The sequence below is a fragment of the Protobothrops mucrosquamatus genome, unplaced genomic scaffold (assembly GCF_001527695.2).
Source record: "Protobothrops mucrosquamatus isolate PMUCROS unplaced genomic scaffold, P.Mucros_1.0 scaffold1337, whole genome shotgun sequence".
Classification (NCBI taxonomy): domain Eukaryota; kingdom Metazoa; phylum Chordata; class Lepidosauria; order Squamata; family Viperidae; genus Protobothrops; species Protobothrops mucrosquamatus.
Window position 1 is genome coordinate 137910 of NW_015387535.1, and position 20532 is coordinate 158441.

The window sequence follows — 20532 nt, forward strand, 5'->3', positions numbered from 1 at the left end:
AAACGTATCTTAAATACTGGCAGCTATTGCAATCAATGCATAAGCAGCACTGCATTCACATTACAACATACATTAAAACAGATGAAGCTTGCAATATTTGGGTCGTACACCCAGATCCCAGATAACTGAAAAAGAATATGTGCACCACAGCAACAGCACTGAATAGAATAAGCTTTAAAACACTGTGTGTTAAACTTGGCAAATGCATCTCTTTCCAAGGTTTGAAAGACATGAACAGTGGGTCACTTTCCCTCTGTGGTTTCCTGCCAGACAAGCTGTATAAATCTTCTAATTCCTTCTCTTAATCCAACCCCCTAGAGGCTTTTTATTACTGGAAGAGTTAAAGCCATTCTGCCTGTAGTTTGAACTATGTAGCAAGATCCAGCATTTGGGGGGATGCAATGGAATGCTGACATTTGATTTCTCCTTGAAGATAGCATCTGTTCATGTAACATCACAGTCGTATTACAAAATGCTGACTTGCAAGAGAGAATCTGCTTCTCTTTTGGAGATTTCAGTCACTTCTGAAAACTAGTTCTGCAGGTTTCTACAACAGAGAATCTGAACAGAATGAATGCTTCAGGTACATACATATATGCAAAACCATTATTTAAGAAATGGCAGGTAGCATTTCATGAAATGCTTTCAGCTTGGAACAGTGCCTTGTAATGACCTCCCAACAAAAGTTTATATAATAGGAACAGTTTCAGCAATGTGTATTTTGTATTTATGAGCTGCTAATCCAATACTCTACTTCAAATACTTTATTGGTATTTTAAATAAGCTTCATAAGTGAGAAAAGAAAAAAAAACACTTTAATTTTTAAAACTTTTTTTCCTAATTTATCTTCCACAAAATACTTCCAACAAAATTGAATGCAGAAATATTGCAATATTAACCAGGAGGAACTAAGCCCTCCGTGTTTACAGAGCTGGAAAGATCAGACATTTTTTCCCTCCAACTGCTACTTGTCATCCAAAATTCCCAATCTTCTTGAGACAGTGAATGCATTCAGAACATTTATGGTTATTTTTTCACAAATGACTTAACACAACAGGCACAGCCAATCACATAGCACCCATTTACCAGAAGGAAAACACATAAGGATGCCTTCTACCAGCAATTTTAGCTCCTGCTGTAACGCCTCAGCTAACCTTTGTATTTTGTTATTGGGAATTTGGCATATTTCCAAACAAAACATAGTGCCATAGTCTTATGACAACTAAATGAATTGTTAGAAATATAGATTTGCATTATTACCATCATTATTACTATCTAAAAATAATAAAAATAAAACCAGACAGGACAAATTTTTCACTGGCACCCTGGTTATAATCCAGCAGTAACAAAATTTATCACTGACTAATACATCTCAAGTTGCAATTTCCAACTTGAGGCATATTTTATATTACACAATTTATTTAATTTGTAGATTTTTCTTGTTCTTCCCCATCTCTTGCATTTTGAAATATCTTGTCCAGTGAGGAAGACAGTTGTGCCATTCTGATTAGTTCTCAGAAAGCTATTGCCCTACTGTGGGTGTTGAGTTTTTCTTTATGGACCAACATGATTTTAATAAACAAAAAAAGCCCACTGTACAATCCCAAAGTTAATAGGAGCTACACAAAGATACAGAAGCTTAAATTATTGCTTTTAATATATTGCATAGGAAGAATCAGTTGCAATAGCTGATTCTTGTCAGCTTCAGAGAATACCTATGTTTTCAACTTTAGGGCCAAGTTGACAGCCCTAAGGGCAGATTTATTTATTTTTTTGGATAACTTTATCATACAAGTCAAAGGTGCTGTAGTATTATAAGAAACAAATGAAAATAATTTCCAAGTAGGTAAAAAACTACATCTCCATATTTATTCTCATTTTTCTTATAGAAAAATATCACCAGTTATTTAATAAACTATTATTGCAGCTGTTTAAAGGCTATATTTTTTCTATAAAATTAATGGAATGTCATCTCTATTAGTTCAATATATATCCACTGCAACAAGTATCAGCTAGAAGTTACATAATATTTTCTACATAACTAGGACTCCAAATGTTACTACAGTCATAAAAGTAAAGTGATTACCGAAACATGGACAATACAGAATTGCTATCATTTATACCAACCTCAAATTTTCAAATACTGTTTCTTAAATATCCAAAATGACACAATTCAAAATGGACTCAGCTAATTTGGAGGAGCCCCAAGCTTTGCAGAGGTGAGAGAAAGTCTTTAATGGGGTACCTAAAACCACCAAATCTATTTAATTGTGAAGAACTGGGAAGCTATGAAACAATCATGAAATAAAGAATCCTGAAAGAGGGCAGGTTCCAGCCTGGAGTATGACTAGAACGGAGAGCAACTTCCTCTCTACATTTTGGGCTGAAAGTTGTCACCGGTGTTTGGCCCTCGAGAAATCTTTGTGGATCATACTAGTATCTGCAGTGATACATACTCTTCTTATATTTTCAATCACCTGTCTTCATAAACAAAACAATTTCTATTCATTAGGTCTTCAAAGGACTTAACAGTCAAAGTATGCAGCAGTCTTTTTATAAAATGTATTACACAGAAGTAGATTTTCACTGATTAGGTAAGAACTGTTCTACTGTTATGTAACCTTATGATATATGAATAGGGACAACTTCAACCAGACTTGATACATTTCATTTCCACAGATCTGCCTGGCCAAGAAACTTCTAGCAATAATATAATCTTTAGGTTAATGCATCAGCAAATATCCCTTAACCCATGGGTGTCAAACTCGCAACATCACGGGACGTATCGCGATGTATCGTGACTTTTTCCCCATTGCTGGCAATGGGGTGGGCGCGGTTTCGGCATGACACATCTGGCCTGTGGGCCGGCAGTTTGACACCCCTGCCTTAACTGAACTGATTTTAACCACATTGTTTTCTTCTCTGAGAATGTAAATACATTGATATGCAAGCTTGTTTCTACCACAGGAAAACTTTTAAATAAAGCTATATTTGCATTATGTCAATTGTCTCAATGACAATAATTCTGAAACACACTAAAATGCTGTTTTGAAACATATTGTCAAACCTAGACAAATAAACATAGAAAACCTCTGTAGGTAGTCATGGAAACATTGTTTGAATTCTCTTCTTTTCCCATACTAAAAGGTGGAATGAAATGACAACATTCAGAACTAGTAGGAGGGGGAGGGGGGAATACACTGTTTCTAAACCATTACTGCTCCACTACTGCATCCAAGAACTGTGATAACACCAAATATGGTATCTACAGTACACTGGCAAAGACAAAATGGCCCTTCATTGTGGACTATCTGAAGCTTTCCCACATGTCCAATTGTATTCTGCCCTTAATGGGGAAAAATCAAAATAAATATTTGAATGGCATATATAATAAGAGCTTTGCAGAAGAGGGTTATTGTTGCTGAAGCATATAATGTTACCCAGAATGCCGGCAAGCCAAGTTACAAAATATTTAGCTAGCTCAGCCTTCCTCCAATCTGGTTCCCTTCAAATGCAGCAACTCCTAATTCCCAAAATTTCAAGCCAGCGAATCTCTGGATTTAGTTGAATTATTGAATTGTATTCCAGCATATTTGGAGAACAAATATGCTTCCTAATTCAGACATGAATACAGAATGAAGCAAAGTTTTTTTTTATAGAATTCACTGACTGGGAAGACAATGTAGATTATAATTTTTAATGTTTAGGTTATTATCAATTCTTAAGCTACTACAGCTACTGAAAACTTTCAATTGCTGTTCTTTATTCTCTTTTCATTTTTGTTACAACAAAACATTTTGTAACTTCAAATGACCATGTATAAAAGAGTTCTTAATAATTAAATTAAAAATAAGGAAAAGAAGATGAAATCCCTCCCCCTCCCTTTTCTTTTTAATCAGGATGATAAAATGTTCAAACCCATTGTAGTTTCTATGTAAGGTTATCTGTTACCAAGGCAACAGTGCATGTCTTAGTACTAATGGCCTGTCCTTTTGCCAGGCAACAAACAGCCTTGTGATGTAACTGCACCTGTCTCAGCTATGCGTTGCTATGGAGGCCTTCTAGTTACTATGGTTACCATCACGCTAATCGCCTAGCAAGGGCAGACATACAGCCGTTCCCTGCAAAAGCCCAGCTGTTCTTCCCAATCTCTGCCTGAAGATTGATTGTTTGGGCCATGTGATGGAACGCAGGGCTCAGCAGAGATGCTCAGGCACTTTATTAGAGTTACCAGAATGAAATTACATTGCAAGTTGCCACTTCTTAAAGGAGTATTATAACTGAAGGGTGCAACTGCACTTCCAAATCTCAATATTAATAGGCATTTTAAAAAATGCTATCAGACAATCGTTTGTGTAACCAATGTCTGTACTTAGGGAAAATGAAGGCATGGCTCTATTTTATACAGATGTTACAAAACATTTATTATTTATAGCTATCTAACATCATGCTAAGTGCTGCAGCAATTATGGATTTCAAACTTCCTGTAACAAATCATATATTTTCAAGCAGACTTGAAATGTGGCAGGTTTTACATCTGCCATACCTTTTTTCCCACTGCAGTAGGACAAAAAGACAAACTCATCCATTAAGAGTTTTTTTCCCTGCCGTTTTAAAGTTACCAGACCTGACTGACCCTTTTGCCAAACAGAAAAGCACTATGGCAACTAGCATAATTGCTCACACTTACTTTGAGAGCAGGTAACCACAACAGCAGCAGTTTAAAAAAACAAAACACATACTTTCATCACCTGGAAGCCAAAGTTTATATGAGGCAATCTTCCAAACATAGCGTTAGAGAAAAAGATTCGGCAGCAATCTATCCACTCATGAAAGCATAACATGAAAAGCTGGAATCTTTTCTTATACTTCACAGCTTCTAACCAAAGTATAGAGGACAAAGATTTTTGGTAATAATTACAGAAGCAGTGCAACGTAGAGTAATTAATTGAAGCGGACATGTAACTTTCATCAAAACTGGTAAGAAATTCTATAGTTCAAATTAGGGCTGTAAGAATGCCTATGGTCTGGCAACAGGTGGGGACCTACCTTTTTTATAATTAATGTAACCATTCATGACTGGGATTGGCAAGCTCTAGTTTTTTGTTGATTATCACATAGTTTTGAGAGGACCACTCGATGTAATCAGGTAGTTGGATACACTCAAAGAAAAATGTTGAGTAAGCCTTATTCTGAACAGCAATTGGTGTGAACAACCTTGGTAAGACTGTGACCCCAACATTTTTTTAAAATTTGTGTCTCGGAGGTCGTCATAAGCAGGGCAGTATATCTATGGAGATTCTCAGTCATCCAGGTCATGGTTGTCTCAAAAGTGCTTTTTTCAAAAGGTACATGGACTTTGTTTTTCCTTGCTGACGTTTCACTTGTCTAAAAGTCTTCAAGGAAAAACAAAGTCCAGTTGTCTTTTGAAAAAGCACCTTTGGAACAAGCAGGGCAGTACTTTCCTAGTTTTTCCCCCTACTTTTTGTATGTAGGCATCTCAGAATTGTGGGACCAATAGCTATTTTATTCTTTTAAATACATTCTAAGGCTTATATTGTAAGGCAATCCTTAAATGTAAAAAAAATGGATTTGGTTGTTGATTTAGTAGACACTAAAGAAGGAAATAAATTATCAGTCTGATCATTACATGCCGTACTTAGGCCACTTATCATATATTAGTTATATTTTACTTATTTAAAACATGCATGCGTACATTCCTTCTAGATTTAACATATTTGAACAGTAAATTCACTTGCAAATCTGAAGTCAGTACATAGCTAATTTACAGACTTTGCCATGTTCATATAAAAGTATATTCAAGTTTTCTTACCTTTGATATGCCTGAGGAGATGCTGGAGGTGTGCTGAACACATGGGAATACGGGTGATAGGGTGTCTTTTTCAAAGCCTGGATAAGATTTTGTCTATATTCTGGGTCTATACACCACAAAGACCCCTTCCCAATACTCTGCAGAGGATGATAAAAAAAGTATAATTTTAAAATAATATATTTTTCACATTTCTGAGAACAATGAGAATATTTCTTCCTGCTCATAAAGGAAAGCAGATCTCATTCTTTGACATAAATTTCAGGGAAAATTCTGATGCACTTCATTGCTAATGTTTAGAAGATACCAAGGCAATTTAATATTTATAAAAAATATTAAAATATTAAAAATAGCTATTGTTTTTTAGATTTTTATCTTGTCTTTTTAAAAAAATATACAACTCAAAGTGGCAAATATATCGATACCCCTTCCTCCTATTTTTCCCCCAACAACAACCACATGAGAGTGACTGGCAAAAAGTCACCCAGGCGTTAGCATAGCTAAAACGGGACTAGAACTCACAATCTCGTTTCTAGGCTAGCACCTTAATTGCTACACCAAACTGGTTCCCTAATATTTGGGAAAATTCTCTTTCCCCACAAATTGATGTTTACTTGAAAAAAAAAAATCACAGTCCAGATAGATGATGAACTTCTATCATGGATATTGTAAAAGAAAATTGGAGACAGTGGTTTTGAACACTCAACTATCAATGAAATGAAGTAGTTTTGATTGTAGAGCCAGAAGGCATTAATGCCATTCTTTACCATAAACCTTATCAATTTTCTGCACTTTCTGATTAGAATCATAGCTCCAAAAAGTAACAATCTAAACAAACTTAGGTAGATTAACATATTTAAGACTGTTGTCAGTCTGGGTGGCCTGCAGTATTGATGCTTTTGAAAGACTAATTATTTTCCAGTTCAGAGACTTTTAGCTAGATTGTATTGGTATACTGGGGGATCAAGTCATCTATATTTTAGGACCAGATCTCTGTATGACTAACCTGGGCCCCAACCCAAGGGGTGGGCAGCAAACACCAACAGCCCTAATTCTGGCTTTTGCAAAATATGAATAGAGTTGGAAAATACCTGACTAGTCGCTAAAATTGAAAAAAGCAATTACAGCAAATCCTAAGAAAAAAGCATATTCCTTAGTATTCTTTCTTCTTCTTCTTGTAAACTGTTCTGTGAGGTTTAGTATGTTATTCCTCCATTAGCAAGGTGATGCAGTATTTGAATGCAAGTGTACATATGGTTTATCCTAAATCTGTTACCCATTGATATGAGGATGGGGACAATATTGCATCAATGTAACCAAATATGTTATTTATTGATGAGCTTTTAATGTGACAACTATTTCCTTTCCCCTCGTTATGTCAGCTGCTTTTAAAACATCAGTATGCTGGATTCCATCTGGACTAGAACTTATATCACTGCAATGTACAAAAAGCACTGTTTACAATATTATATATTAATTTAGGAAAAAGTACGTAGAGCAGTGATTCTCAACCTTTTCTTCAATACTCTTTGTGGCCATGGACCACCAAGACTTATCTCTGCGAACTACAGGTTGAGAACAACTGACGTAAAGCATACATTTTCACATTGTCTAATTGGCTGCATTTAAGAGTTAATGCTAATCTGGGATTTTAATAACCATGATTTGTTGAACAAACCATTTGTGTACACATGTTAAAAGTAAACAAACCACAAATATCAGAAGAGCGAATAGCTCAATTGTACATTTATTTTTAAATTATTGATACTGCTCTTCTAATCTAGATAGACTCATGGCAGCTTACACCACACAAACACTAAAAATATAAAAATTAAAATTAAGATTTATTAAAATGAATAATAAAATACATTATATATAATAAGATCATTATATATAATAAGATCAATAAAAGCATCGGCTAGAATATTTGTAATGTTTCTATCTATTTAAAAATTAGTACATTATTATATTAACTAATGATTCTTGTTTTCAAATTGATTGATTTTGGATATATTTCTTTGCATACTCCAGAGAGATATTAATTTTGTAATTTATTTATTTAATTTATACAGTCACCTATATTGAACCAGCAACTCAGGGTGGTTAACCATAAGGCCTGCATCTGGGTAGTAATTTTTTGTACCTAAGCACAAAACAGTAGTAAAACCATGACTCTAAATATAATCTTAGGATATGAATATGAAAATATAGAATATGCAGTCCATCAGGCACCAGGGTTTTTGTCCATGATGACCATTGCTGTTTAATACGTACTTTGGACTGGGACTGCAAACAAAGACCAAGTGAGATTTGAATAAAGCAAATATAATATGTTCATAATGAGATTCAATTTGGTGTAGTGGTCAAGGCATCAGGCTAGAAACTGGGAGATTGTGAGTTCTAGTCCAACTTTAGGCATGAAGCCACCTGAATGATCTTGGGCCAGTCACTCTCTCTCCACCATAGGAAGGAGGCAATCAAAAACCAGTTCCATAACATCTTGCTAAGGAAAGTGCAAAGACTTCTTCAGGTGGTCACTAGGAGGCAAAAACTGATTCAAAGGCACACATATACATACCGAAGTTCGTAATAATTAAACCATGATTTGGCAATTCTGAATACACTCTCTCATTTTATATTGCCTCCATGTCGTAAATATTCTATTTTCTTGTTTGGAACAAAATCAAAGTAGTTTTTTTCTGTATCACAGAATTAGAAAGCATAGCTTGGAGGAAAAATGACAACAAAGTAATTTCCAATCATTGTTTTCAATTCTGAAAGCCAGGTAAGGTCTCCTCAAATCCAAAATGAAATTGGAATTTAGAAATAGAGATGAGAAGAACTGGCTTCTTTATCTTTGAGAAAAAGATAAATTAAATTGCATAAGTTCTAATTATCTCAACTGCACATTGAAGATAGCATCATATAAATGGGCTAAAAGATGTAATATGCATAAACAAATATCTTCCTATGTCATTACTATACAGTTCCTGTATTATGGAAAAATATTATTACTGAACACCTGCTAGGTAAAAAGGTGGGATATAACTTTCTTATAAATAAAAAACAAATGAAAAGAATGGATATAATGTTCATAGCCTAATATTATGTAGCACATCCTTTTGAGGCAATAACTACAATCAAATGCTTTTTGCAGCTCTGAAGGAGACTTCACTTCTCAACTGGCAATTTGACCCATTCTTGAGCAAATTATTCCTGTTTACTTAGATTCAGTGCATTCCTTCTTCCAACAGTGAGTTTCAGCTCTTTTCATAGTTGGGCAATTGTATCCAGATCAGAATTCATAACAGGCCACATTACAACAATCCAATGTTTGGTTTTCAACCATTTTTTTGCTTCTTTTAGATGTATGTTTGGAGTCATTATCTTGCTAGAATGCCCACGATCTGAAACTGAGACAGAGCTTTCTAACACTAGGCCAGTGGTGGCGAACCTATGGCACGGGTGCCAGAGGCAGCACTCAGAGCCCTCTCTGTGGGCACACGCGCCGTCGCCCCAGTCCTAGGCTTTCAGCTGGGTTTTATAAAACCTTTTCACTTTAGGCCTCCGCCGCTGTGTGCAAAAAAAGAGAAAAGGTTCAATCAGTCAATTTCAACTTCTCACGGGAAAAAAAAAGATCTTGCAAAGTTGGAATTGATTGATTGAACTTTTTAGTCCCATCCAGTCTACCGTTACCACGGCAGCCACCCCAACCCAATTGGCCAAGCCCACCCAATTGGCCACACCCAGCCAATAGGCCACACCCAACTGGCACTCGACGATGTATAAGTGGGTTTTCGGTTGCAGTTTGGGCACTCAGTCTCTAAAAGGTTCGCCATCACTGCACTAGGCAGTATATTTCGCTCCAGAATGCTTTGATAATCTTCTGATTTCATTGTGTCTAGCACAGATTCAAGTGCCAGAGGCAACAAAGCAACCCCATAACATTATGGAACTTTTATATGTTTCACATTAAGGATGGCATTCTTTTCTTTAAAAGCATTGTTTTTTTCTTCTTTGAACATAACCGCTGTGACTTACTAAAAAGTTTTAATTTTATTTCGTCTGTCCAAAAATCAATCTCCCAGAAGGACTGTGGCTTGTCAACATGCCTTTTAGGAATATCCAATGTGGCTCTTTTGTGTCTATCAAAAGTGGTGTCTTCCACCATGGAAGGCACTTTAAGCCAGATGGCAATGTATAGTGTAACTTTATATTGTTGTATCTTGATCTTGGAAATTAGTCAGGTTTTTTTTTTATCTTTTTTTCTTGCTCGACCATTCAAACTATTCTTCTATTCAATCTGGGGTCGATTTTTCTCTTGGAGCTATGTTCAGGAAGGAAAAGCAAAGTCTCTGCTCTATGGACTATGGAACAAAGAATGGTGGATGATATTTACCTGTATTATTTCAGAGCAAATTGGGATTCTCTGGGAATAATTCAGAGTCCCAATACTTTTGGCCACATCAGTATAATTCTCAAAAATTCATTTATCATTTTAAAATGCTACAGCTGCATAAATTTTAGTCAACTCTCTTGTTCAAATTGATACTTTAGATAATTTACCTATCCAGAAAGTCTCTGTTTCATGAGCATTGTTAATGTTTAACTCCCTCCTGACTCTGCTTAACCAATGTCTCTAGGATAACCTGGAAAACTACAGCTCTAAATCTATTGGGAACACTCAAATTTAGCCCTAATAGTGGCAGGTGACTTTAGTGATATGGCAATCTTCTCCCACTTTGGTCAGGATTTCTTATGGTAGTACCACTTTATAGTATCTTAGTAAGACCACACTTGGAATATTGCATCCAATTTTAGTCACCACAATATAAAACAGCAACAAAGATGATTAGAGAACTGGAAGCTAAAACATTTAACGAACGGCTGCAGGAATTGGGTATGTCCAGTTTAATGAAAAGAAGGACGAGGGGTGACATGATAGCAGTGTTCCAATATCTAAGGGGCTTACCCACAGAAGAGGGAATCAACATATTCTCCAAAGCATCTGAAGGCAGAACAAGAAGCAATGGATGAAAGCTAATCAAGGAAAGACCCAGCCTAGAAATAAGGAAAATTTCCTGACAGTTAGAACACTTAATCAGTGTAACGGCTTGCCTTCAGAAGTTATGGGTGCTCCATCACTGGAAGTTTTTAGGAAGAGATTCATCTGAAATAGTATAGAGTTGGACTAGAAGACCTCCATTGTCTTCCAACTCTATTATCCCATTGTTCTGTTATTCTTATTCTCTGAGGAATATATGGGTAATAGCAAGCCATAATAATAAGAGTTTCCAGGGACTTGGAAACCAATATAGTAGGCTGGCACTTAGGGGTCTTCAGCTCTGCATATTAAATGGTGTCATGAATGATGCTACAGAGGGAAAATTCACATATTGGGATACCCGGTGTTTATGCATCATCAACTCTATGTTGACATCACAATATTTACTTAACAAGATACTTACATTAAAATCTGGCCTTAAGCCAGACTGAACACCTTCATTTATTGCTCCACCTGGACCGTAACTATCACAATCAGCTAATATTGGGAGCCAAGAGGGTATCCACGGTGTTCAAATCAGCTACAGGATTAAATGGACCCCTATGAATTCTCCAAATTCTGGCAGCATCTGCTATCAACTACAGGGCCAATAGAGGCTCTAGTTGTAAATCAAGATCAATCATTCCTAAAATCTCCCCCTTGAGCTAGGAGAAGATCCACTGATATTCCTTGATGCTATGACCAAGAATGCATTTCTGTCGGGGGAGAATTACAAAAATAGCCCTTAAGGCTAATACATTAAGCAACTTTTCTCAATCAAAATCCAGTTGATTGACCAGAAAAGCATTATAAAAGGTTAATTTAAATGAAAAAAAACAGGCCTTTGCCCGGGCAAATTGGGGCAACTTTTCCAAGCTGAAAGGAACAAGAACACCCCACATTCCTGGGAGCTAATTGTCTATTCATCATGAAGGGGAACAAACAAATGGAGGCTAGATTCCAGCTACCAAATAGGAATTTGTAGCACATTTTATAGCTTGTTTCCTTTTCTCCCAGCCTCTTGAATGAGACTAGGTATAGCAACCCTCCATGGCCCCATCTCTCAGTAAGAGATCTTGAAATTACTAAACCAACTGAAGTATGTGAAAGTCCCTAGCAGTGACCAAACACTACCCTATATTAAAAATGTTGACTGGTGGGCTTCTGCCCTGATCTCCATTTTTATCCATATCAATAATACATTCTGAATGCCAAGTCACTGGAATCAGTCTATTCCATCTCCAAAGTAGATAATGGTACACATCCCTTACATTACCATCTGAATAATAATAATAATAATAATATAACATAATAATAATAATAATAATAATAATAATAGTAGTAGTAATAATAATATAATATAATATAATATAATATATAATATAATAATATAATAATACAATACAATACAATACAATACAATACAATACAATACAATAAAGTTGGAAGGGACCTTGGAGGTCATCTAGTCCAACCCCCTGCTCAGGCAGGAAACCCTATACCATTTCGGACAAATGGCTGTCCAGTCTCTTCTTAAAAACTTCCAGTTGTTGGAGCATTCACTGATTCTGGAGGCATGTTGTTCCACAGATTAATTGTTCTAACTGTCAGGAAGTTTCTCCTTAGTTCTAGGTTGCTTCTCTCCTTGATTAGTTTCCATCCTTGGAAAATAGTTTGACTCCCTCTTCTTTATGGCAGCCCCTGAGATATTAGAACACTGCTATCATGTCCCCCCTCGTCCTTCTCTTCATGAGTATACTCAATTAGCTATATGGTTGCTTTGCTGGTGGACTGGCTGAAACTGGAAAAATTCTTGGCAGATGACCAAGCATGATTTATAGAGGATAGATCTACAATGGATCAATGCACCATTGATCTTGCAATTTTTAACAGAAAAATATATATTCATGGACAGCAATGCTCTTCATTCATTGCTTTTAATAATCTAAAATCAGTTTCAATTCCATCTCAAGACTCTGGTACATCTATTGACCAACAGATACTTTTAGTAATCAGGATGCTCCATGAAAACATATAAGGTACAACAAAACTGTATTTTTTTACTGCAGGTACTGTATTATAATCTGCCAAGGAGTGAAACATTTTAGCTCCCCTACTGCTCCATCAACAATAAAAGCATTCACTCTAGGATATGTTATTTTTTCAGGCAGCCTTTCCCAATCTGGTTCCCTCCAGATGTATAGCTACTCTGATTCTCCAAGGAAATAAATGGCATATTAATAAAGAATATAACCCAGAAAGTTTAACCCATATACAATCAAGTTGGGAAATACAACTTCAGCATGTATTTTTTTAATAATGGTTTCATATAAAAGTATGTCAATGGGAAAGATTTATAATATGATTCTTAGTGATACTAAAGAAAGTGTCCACCTTTGCAGACTGACCAGCCTCAAGTTGCAGTTCATTTTCTCTGACTGTTTTTCACAGGATTATCAAGTTCTTCTATTAAGACACTATTCTATACCACCTCTTTGCTACTTGAAATTTAGAATTGGCAAATGTAATGATCTGGCATCTGATTTAAATTTCACTTGCCAGTTTACATATGCTTGCAGAAATATTACAAATGTGAAATGCCCAGATGGTGCTTCTGAAAGAAAAAAAAATCTGTTTTACATCAATAATGCATCTCCTTTACTACATTCCTCTTCATTGCACTACTTCCAAGCTTTAAAAAATGTTATGCCATTAGGTAGCTGAAATCACTTTCATGACCTAAAAATCTGTTTTGCATACAAGTTGTTAAAAACGAATGCAAACTGTAGAGCTGTGTGCTGTGTATACTGCAGTACAGTACCATTCAACAGGAAGCTAGCACCCAATTGTGTCTCCTTATGCCGAGCTTCTAAATAGAGAATTCTACAGAGAGACAGGAAGGTGTTCCAGGACATCCTTTATCTGTTTCAGGCTGCATTGTGCATCTAATCCCTATCTTCAACATGAGACCCACTTTATTGTTATTAATATACATACCTACATTCGTACATATAAAGCAATGAAGTAGATCTCATGAGTCGTGGTGGCATGAGAGTGTTTAGAATGCAGTACTGCAAGCTACTTCTGCTGACTACTGGCTACCTGCATCTTCAGCAGTTCAATTTTCACTGGCTCAAGGTTGACTCAGCCTTCCATCCTTCCAAAGTTGGAAAAATGAGGATCCAGATTGTTGGGGGCAATATGTGTAAACCGCTTAGAGACGGCTGTAAACTAAAGCACTGTAAAGCGGTATATAAGTCTAAGTGCTATTGCTATTGAAGACTGTCATGTATTATAATCCAAAATTCAGCAGTGTAAAACATGTATTATTAAAAAGATCAGGAAGAAAATCAGAAAACAAAAAAATACAAACATAAATTCCCAAACAAAATTAATTGAAACAAAAGAAAAACAATTCTCAAATGTCTCCCTAAATCCTTGAAATGGAGCCCCCTTAAGAAATCAACCCCCAAAACAACAAAATCAAAACCAATGCAAAACAAAGCAAGAGTAGTAATCTCATCAGTAAAAAATCTGCAGTAGTAATCTGCTTTTACCCATCTTTAGTTCATTTATTTGTAGTCTATATTTGTTCTCTTTTCCCATCTGTCTCTTTTCTTCAAGGCCAAAAAAATAAGGGGGGGGAGTTAGTATTCTGGTGATCCCTGACCCAGATTGAGATTTCAGCACACAGCCTATGGAACATCAAAGATTAAAACGGAGCAAAATGCTTCACCATTACTGCCTGTAGAGAACAGGGCCCTCTGTCTCACCAACCTGCACAGCAATAGTGTTTTTCCTATGGTAGATCACAAGTAAGATTTAACTACTACTAGATTTCCACCCATACCAAAATTTAACACCATTTTCACTCTAAAATAGTGTACTGGTAAACTGTCAGACTGTCCTGTTAATTAATCTAAACCAATTCCTAATCTAAACTTTCTGGAGAGAGTGAGTTTTGGGGAAAAAAATCAACAAAAACTTGCAGAGGCCCAATCAAGACTGGCTCCATAATGCATGGGATATGAAAAGGCTAATCAAATTCATATGTACCCAAAATGGTGAAAAAAAACCATAGCAAATAACAAAGAATCTGGGCTTCTGCATTCCAGATATTTTCTGCATTCCCATATCAACTTTCTGGAGGATAACTGGCAGCTTAAACATAAATTAGTTCAGATCTGAATGGTACTTAAAGAGAGTTTCTGCTTAAAATAAACTAATATAAAACAAGTTATGAATATTGGTTGTTGTTAAGGCATTTCTTATGACCCCTGAAATAGATCTAGATGTAAATCAAATAACAATACAATTTAGCATACTGAAAACTAGAAACTAGAAACTAGAAATCTAACTTATGCTGATTTCAATTGATTTCAATTCATACAATGTGTTAATGTTGTAATGAATACATTACAAAGGCTAAAAGCACAAACTGAACTAAGGCATAAACCATGGTTTATAAACCACAGTAACTGGATTAATACAGTAGGGTAAACCAAGCACATTATGATATATATAATGTGTTTGCAAAACCCAGTTTTAGTTACAGAATTACACAAATTAGTACTCAAAACAAACCAAGCAGAATATTTTATCAGCAAATCTCTTCCCCATTTCTAATGTCCAATTTCAATTACTTGTATCAGAAATTACAGAAATTATTATAGAAATCACCTGTAAAGCCGTGGCGGCGCAGTGGTTAGAAAGCAACACTGCAGGCTAATTCTGCCGACTGCCGACTGCCAGCAGTTTGGCAATTCGATTCTCACCGGCTCAGCTTTCCATCCTTCCAAGGTCGGTAAAATGAGGACCCAGATTGCTGGGGGCAATATGCTGACACTGTAAACTACTTAGAGAGGATTGTAAAGCACTGTGAAGCGGTATATAAATCTAAGTGCTATTGCTATATAATACAGAAATAATCCCACAGGCCACTGTGATAACCAAAACCACAGTATGCTTTCTGATTGACATTCTGGAAATTGAACATGCAAAATGTTCATGTTGGATGCCTCCAAAACTGAAATACATATTTAATCATCAAAACAGAGGAGCCAGATGGATTATTCAGAGATAGTAACCATTTCAACTTTCCCTTGAAACAAATATTCAGCTGTGAAAATATTGGCCAAGTTTCTGGGGATAGGAACACATTAAAGACAGAACTTGAATCAATCAGCAAAGCTCATTTTCCCTTCTGGAATTAAAAGACTTACAGTTTTTGTGTTTGCGTTTCCATATTGTCTTGACTGCAGCTATAGAAAGAATACACATACACCAAACTTGTTGATACATAAGGTCCCCAAAGTCAAATAGATAGGGGATGGGACTTCTTAAGAGGGCAGAAGCCAGCATTAAATTATGGCTGTGTGATCACTGCAACACCTACTCTTCCATCTAATATTGTTCATTTGAATTACAGCTGGACATCTCCACTGAACCTGTTATCTTCACAATCTGTAAAGGCTTTGCCAATAACAAGTTCACAGAAAAGCCCTCCCCCCCCGCCCCGACTGTTTCACTTCATTTATAAAAATGTTCTTTTTGTATTAAATTACTCTTCCTTGATAATATAACTTGAAAGAGACTCTTTAACACCTAAAGAAATGTTGCACTGAGCTTTTCATTGCAGCTTCAGCATGTAATAATCTCTTAGAAATGCACTTTGTGGAAAGAACTTTGGCTTAAAGTTTGGATTTCTTTTAACCAAACCAAACGATAGGAAAAAATAAATATAATACATTTACCAACAGCATGAATTTAAGCTTCTTCCATAAACATGATTTCCAATTGGTTGACATATCAGTACTTGCTAAAATAAATAGTGCCATTAAGAAAGAATTCAAAGCATAAATAAATAAACCTATAAGACCATTGCTGAATCAATAACCTGGTTCCAGTGGCCCAGGAGTTTCAGAGAGCATAGCCATCTATAACAAACCACAATGACGTCAAATTGACATGTAATAATAATAATAATAATAATAATAATAAGTAGTAGTAGTAGTAGTAGTAGTAGTAGTAGTTGTAGTAGTAGTAGTAGTAGTAGTAAGGGACCTTGGAGGTCATCTAGTCCAACTCCCTGCTCAGGCAGGAAATCCTATACCATTTCAGAAAAATGGCTGTCCAGTCTCTTCTTAAAAACTTCCAGTGTTGGAGCATTCACAGCTTCTGGAGGCAGGTTGTTCCACAGAGTAATTGTTCTAACTGTCAGGAAATTTCTCCTTAGGTCTAGGTTGCTTCTCTCTTTGATTAGTTTCCATCCATTGCTTCTTGTCCTGCCTTCAGATGCTTTGGAGAATAGTTTGACTCCCTCTTCTTTGTGGCAACCCCTGAGATATTGGAACACTGCTATCATGTCACCCCTAGTCCTTCTCTTCATTAAACTAGACATACCCAATTCCAGCAACCTTTCCTTATGGATCATGACACATCATGGATGACACATCATTTGTGCCACTTGCATGATAATATGATACATATAGGGTAGCTGTATTTGCCTTATTTCAGTCCCATTAGCTCTAGAATACTTTACAGCTTTTGAAGGGGAGTTAGGAGACAAACTAACATACCTTCCATAAAGGATGCAATTATTTGTTTCTAGATATCAGTATACATCACTGGCTATTCACAATCACTACACAAGAATTGGAAAAAAAATTAAAACCTGATGTTCTAGTCCAGGGGTGTCAAACATGCGACGTCACGTGACATCGCGCAACGTATTGAGCCGGTTTTGCCATTGCCGGCAATGGGATGGGTGTGGCTTCAGTATGATGAAACCGGCCCGCAGGCCAGCAGTTTGACACCCCGGTTCTAGTCACTTGCAACCAATATGAGGACATTTCTAAGAAGGCATTAGAGTATTGTAACAATTCTTTAATTTAATATTTTCAATTTTTAAAATTCAAAGTATTGCTAAGATCAATTTCTAATTGGCACACTTAGCAGCACATAATAAGAAAGCAGAGTTTGGCACCTCACTCTTCCAAAGGCAGTAAATCTACAGCCTTTATACAGTAATACTTAGCTCTAAGTAGTCCCTCTATCCATGTAACACTGTGGCTTGACAACTCTATTTTACCTCCAACTGCAATTTTGAGAACATTAGAACTAAGGCATACAAAATTATTTAAATCTATTTCCCAAGAAACTGAATTTAGTTCTCTGTATTGTATAAATAATGATTACAGAACAGCTGCTATAGTATTTCTTTGATAAAAAATAGGTATTCATTTGAACTCAGAAATTAAGTACTCTGACAATTTTCTAATGCTGAATAAATTCAACTGCTGAGGAAACCATAAAGAAAAACAGATGTTATTGACATACTACTTCAAAGCACTATACCCTAAAATTCAGAGGAATATAAACAATTTGTACCCAGTAAAATTTCTGCAGACCTTCAAACTATTCTTAATAGACAAAAATGTCTCGCATATTTTAGAAATGATTAAATGACTTTTCAGAAAATCTAGATAATTTTTATAATTTAAATCCCACAAAGTTTTTTTAGTGGGCCTGGTACATACTGTAACTCAGCCTTTCTGAACCTCAGCCTTTCCCCAGCTAGCATGTTGAAGTCCACACAACTTAAAGCGACAGAGGTTATAAAATACTTTTGTAACTTAAGAAAAACACTGGAGGGTTTTCTTCTAACACTAATCAACATGTGTGTAATTACCTCTACCCATGTGATAGCACCCTACATGTTAGCTGTACTCATCAGCCAACCCCCAACCATCTGACAAGAGTCAAGCAATAAAATTTCTAACATAGGTATAGGAACCCTGTTACACAGCTTCCTCTCCTCGTGGAGAAACCCTACAAACTATAAAAAGAGTTGCATTTAGAGCAGCGGACCTCAACCTTTTGGGCACCAGGGACTGGTTCCATGGAGATAAGTTTTTCTGCAGACCGGAGGGGGTGTGGTTTTGCGTGCTTCACTTGTTTGTGCAGGCTGGTTTCTGGCATGCAGTGGACTGGTGCCGGTCCATGGGCNGGGGCTCAAAAGGAGATTTAGTAATAGCCCGAAGCACCCTTGACAACTCCCACGAGGGGTATCTGTGTACCACAGGAGGATTCTGGTTGGAGGCTCCCTTAAGGAACGACCTTACCAAGGGGTGATGACCCAGTGATTCAGCAGAGTCGCATGAGAGGATTGTAGACAAAGCTGCGACTTGCCTGCGAAGGGTATTAGGAGTTAAACCTTTTTCCAGACCGTCCAATAAATAATCCAAGATAATAGGCACCGTAAGTGCTGAAAGTGACAACTTCCGTCTGGAACACCATGATTGGAAATTTTTCCACGTGGCCTCATATATGCGGTTCGTGGACGGACGGCGTGATGCCTGAATAACATTTATAACCCCTTGTGAACAGCTTTCCCCAGTTAAGATCGAGCGCTCAAGTGCCAGACGGCTAACTGGAGCCACTGGGGTTCGGGATGCAGAATTGGGCCCTGGCTGAGGGAGACCTGATCCGGCGGAATCCGCCAAGGGTCGCTGACTGAAAGATTCATCAGATCTGCGAACCAAGGCCTCCGTGGCCAGAAAGGTGCCACCAGGAGAACCTCCGCTCGCTCCTGAAGAATCTTGCGGATTACCGCTGGTAGAATTGGTAGAGGAGGGAATGCGTAGAGTAAGCCCTGTGGCCAAGGACTCCGAAGGGCATCCGTCCGTTCCGCCCCCATTGTCGGAAAGCGGGAGAAAAAACGGTGAAGATGGGCATTGTGCTGGGACGCGAAGAGGTCCACTATAGGAAGACCGAAACGGAGGCAAATCTTGCGGAAGATCCTCGGGTGGAGTCTCCACTCTGCGTGATCTATCGTCGATCTGCTCAGAAGATCGGCCTGTGTGTTTGCTACCCCCGAGATATGGTCTGCCATGATAGATGCCAGATTGCGTTCCGCCCAGAGACCCAACGAAAGAGCTTCGGACATCAGGCTCCGAGATCGAGTTCCCCCTTGGCGATTTATATGTGCCTTGGCTGCCACATTGTCCGTGAGGACCAGGACGTGTCGCCGTGATACAAGGTGGCGAAAATGTCGTAGCGCTAGATGGATGGCCCTCAATTCTAGCCAATTTATATTGTGTCGTAGATCTGAAGTGGACCAACGGCCCTGTACCCAGTGTGACTGAATGTGAGCCCCCCAACCGAACAGGCTGGCGTCGGTCGTGAGGACAATCCTGTCCGGCTCCTTGAAACACAGCCCTCTGAGGACGGCTGGCGACAGCCACCAATTGAGGGAACATAGCACGTGGTGAGGAAGAACCACTCTGTTGAGTGAAGCACTGAGGTTCCGCCTCTGAAAAGGAAGCATGAACCTTTGTAGCTCCCTGGTGTGGAGTCTCGACCAGGGTACTATCGCTATGGCAGAAATCATCTGCCCCAACAACTGGGAGAGACTGACCAACGTCGCCGACCGACTGCTGCGAAGTCGAAGTATTGACTCCCTTATGCCTTCCCTGCGATCTTGTGAGAGATACACCCGGCATTCCAAGGTGTCTATGACTGCCCCCAGATGTAAGAGCCTCGTTGTGGGGTTCAAGTGGCTCTTTGGAAAATTCACTGAAAATCCGTGGTCCTGGAGCAAGTTTATCACCAATTTGAGATCCGTCAATGCTGCCTGGACGGACGAAGACTGAATCAA

The 20532-nt window shown here is 37.6% G+C and overlaps 1 protein-coding gene across 1 annotated transcript in view; it reads right to left on the reverse strand.

The window, feature by feature from the left end:
* Positions 1-7304, reverse strand: part of FOXN3 (forkhead box N3) — a 107939-nt gene extending 100635 nt beyond the window's left edge. Inside the window, exon 1 of the mRNA XM_015821472.1 lies at positions 5834-7304. Coding sequence (XP_015676958.1) covers positions 5834-6057 — 224 coding nt within the window. The 5' untranslated portion in view covers positions 6058-7304. The remainder of the gene's footprint in view (positions 1-5833) is intronic.
* Positions 7305-20532: the final 13228 nt, after the last annotated feature.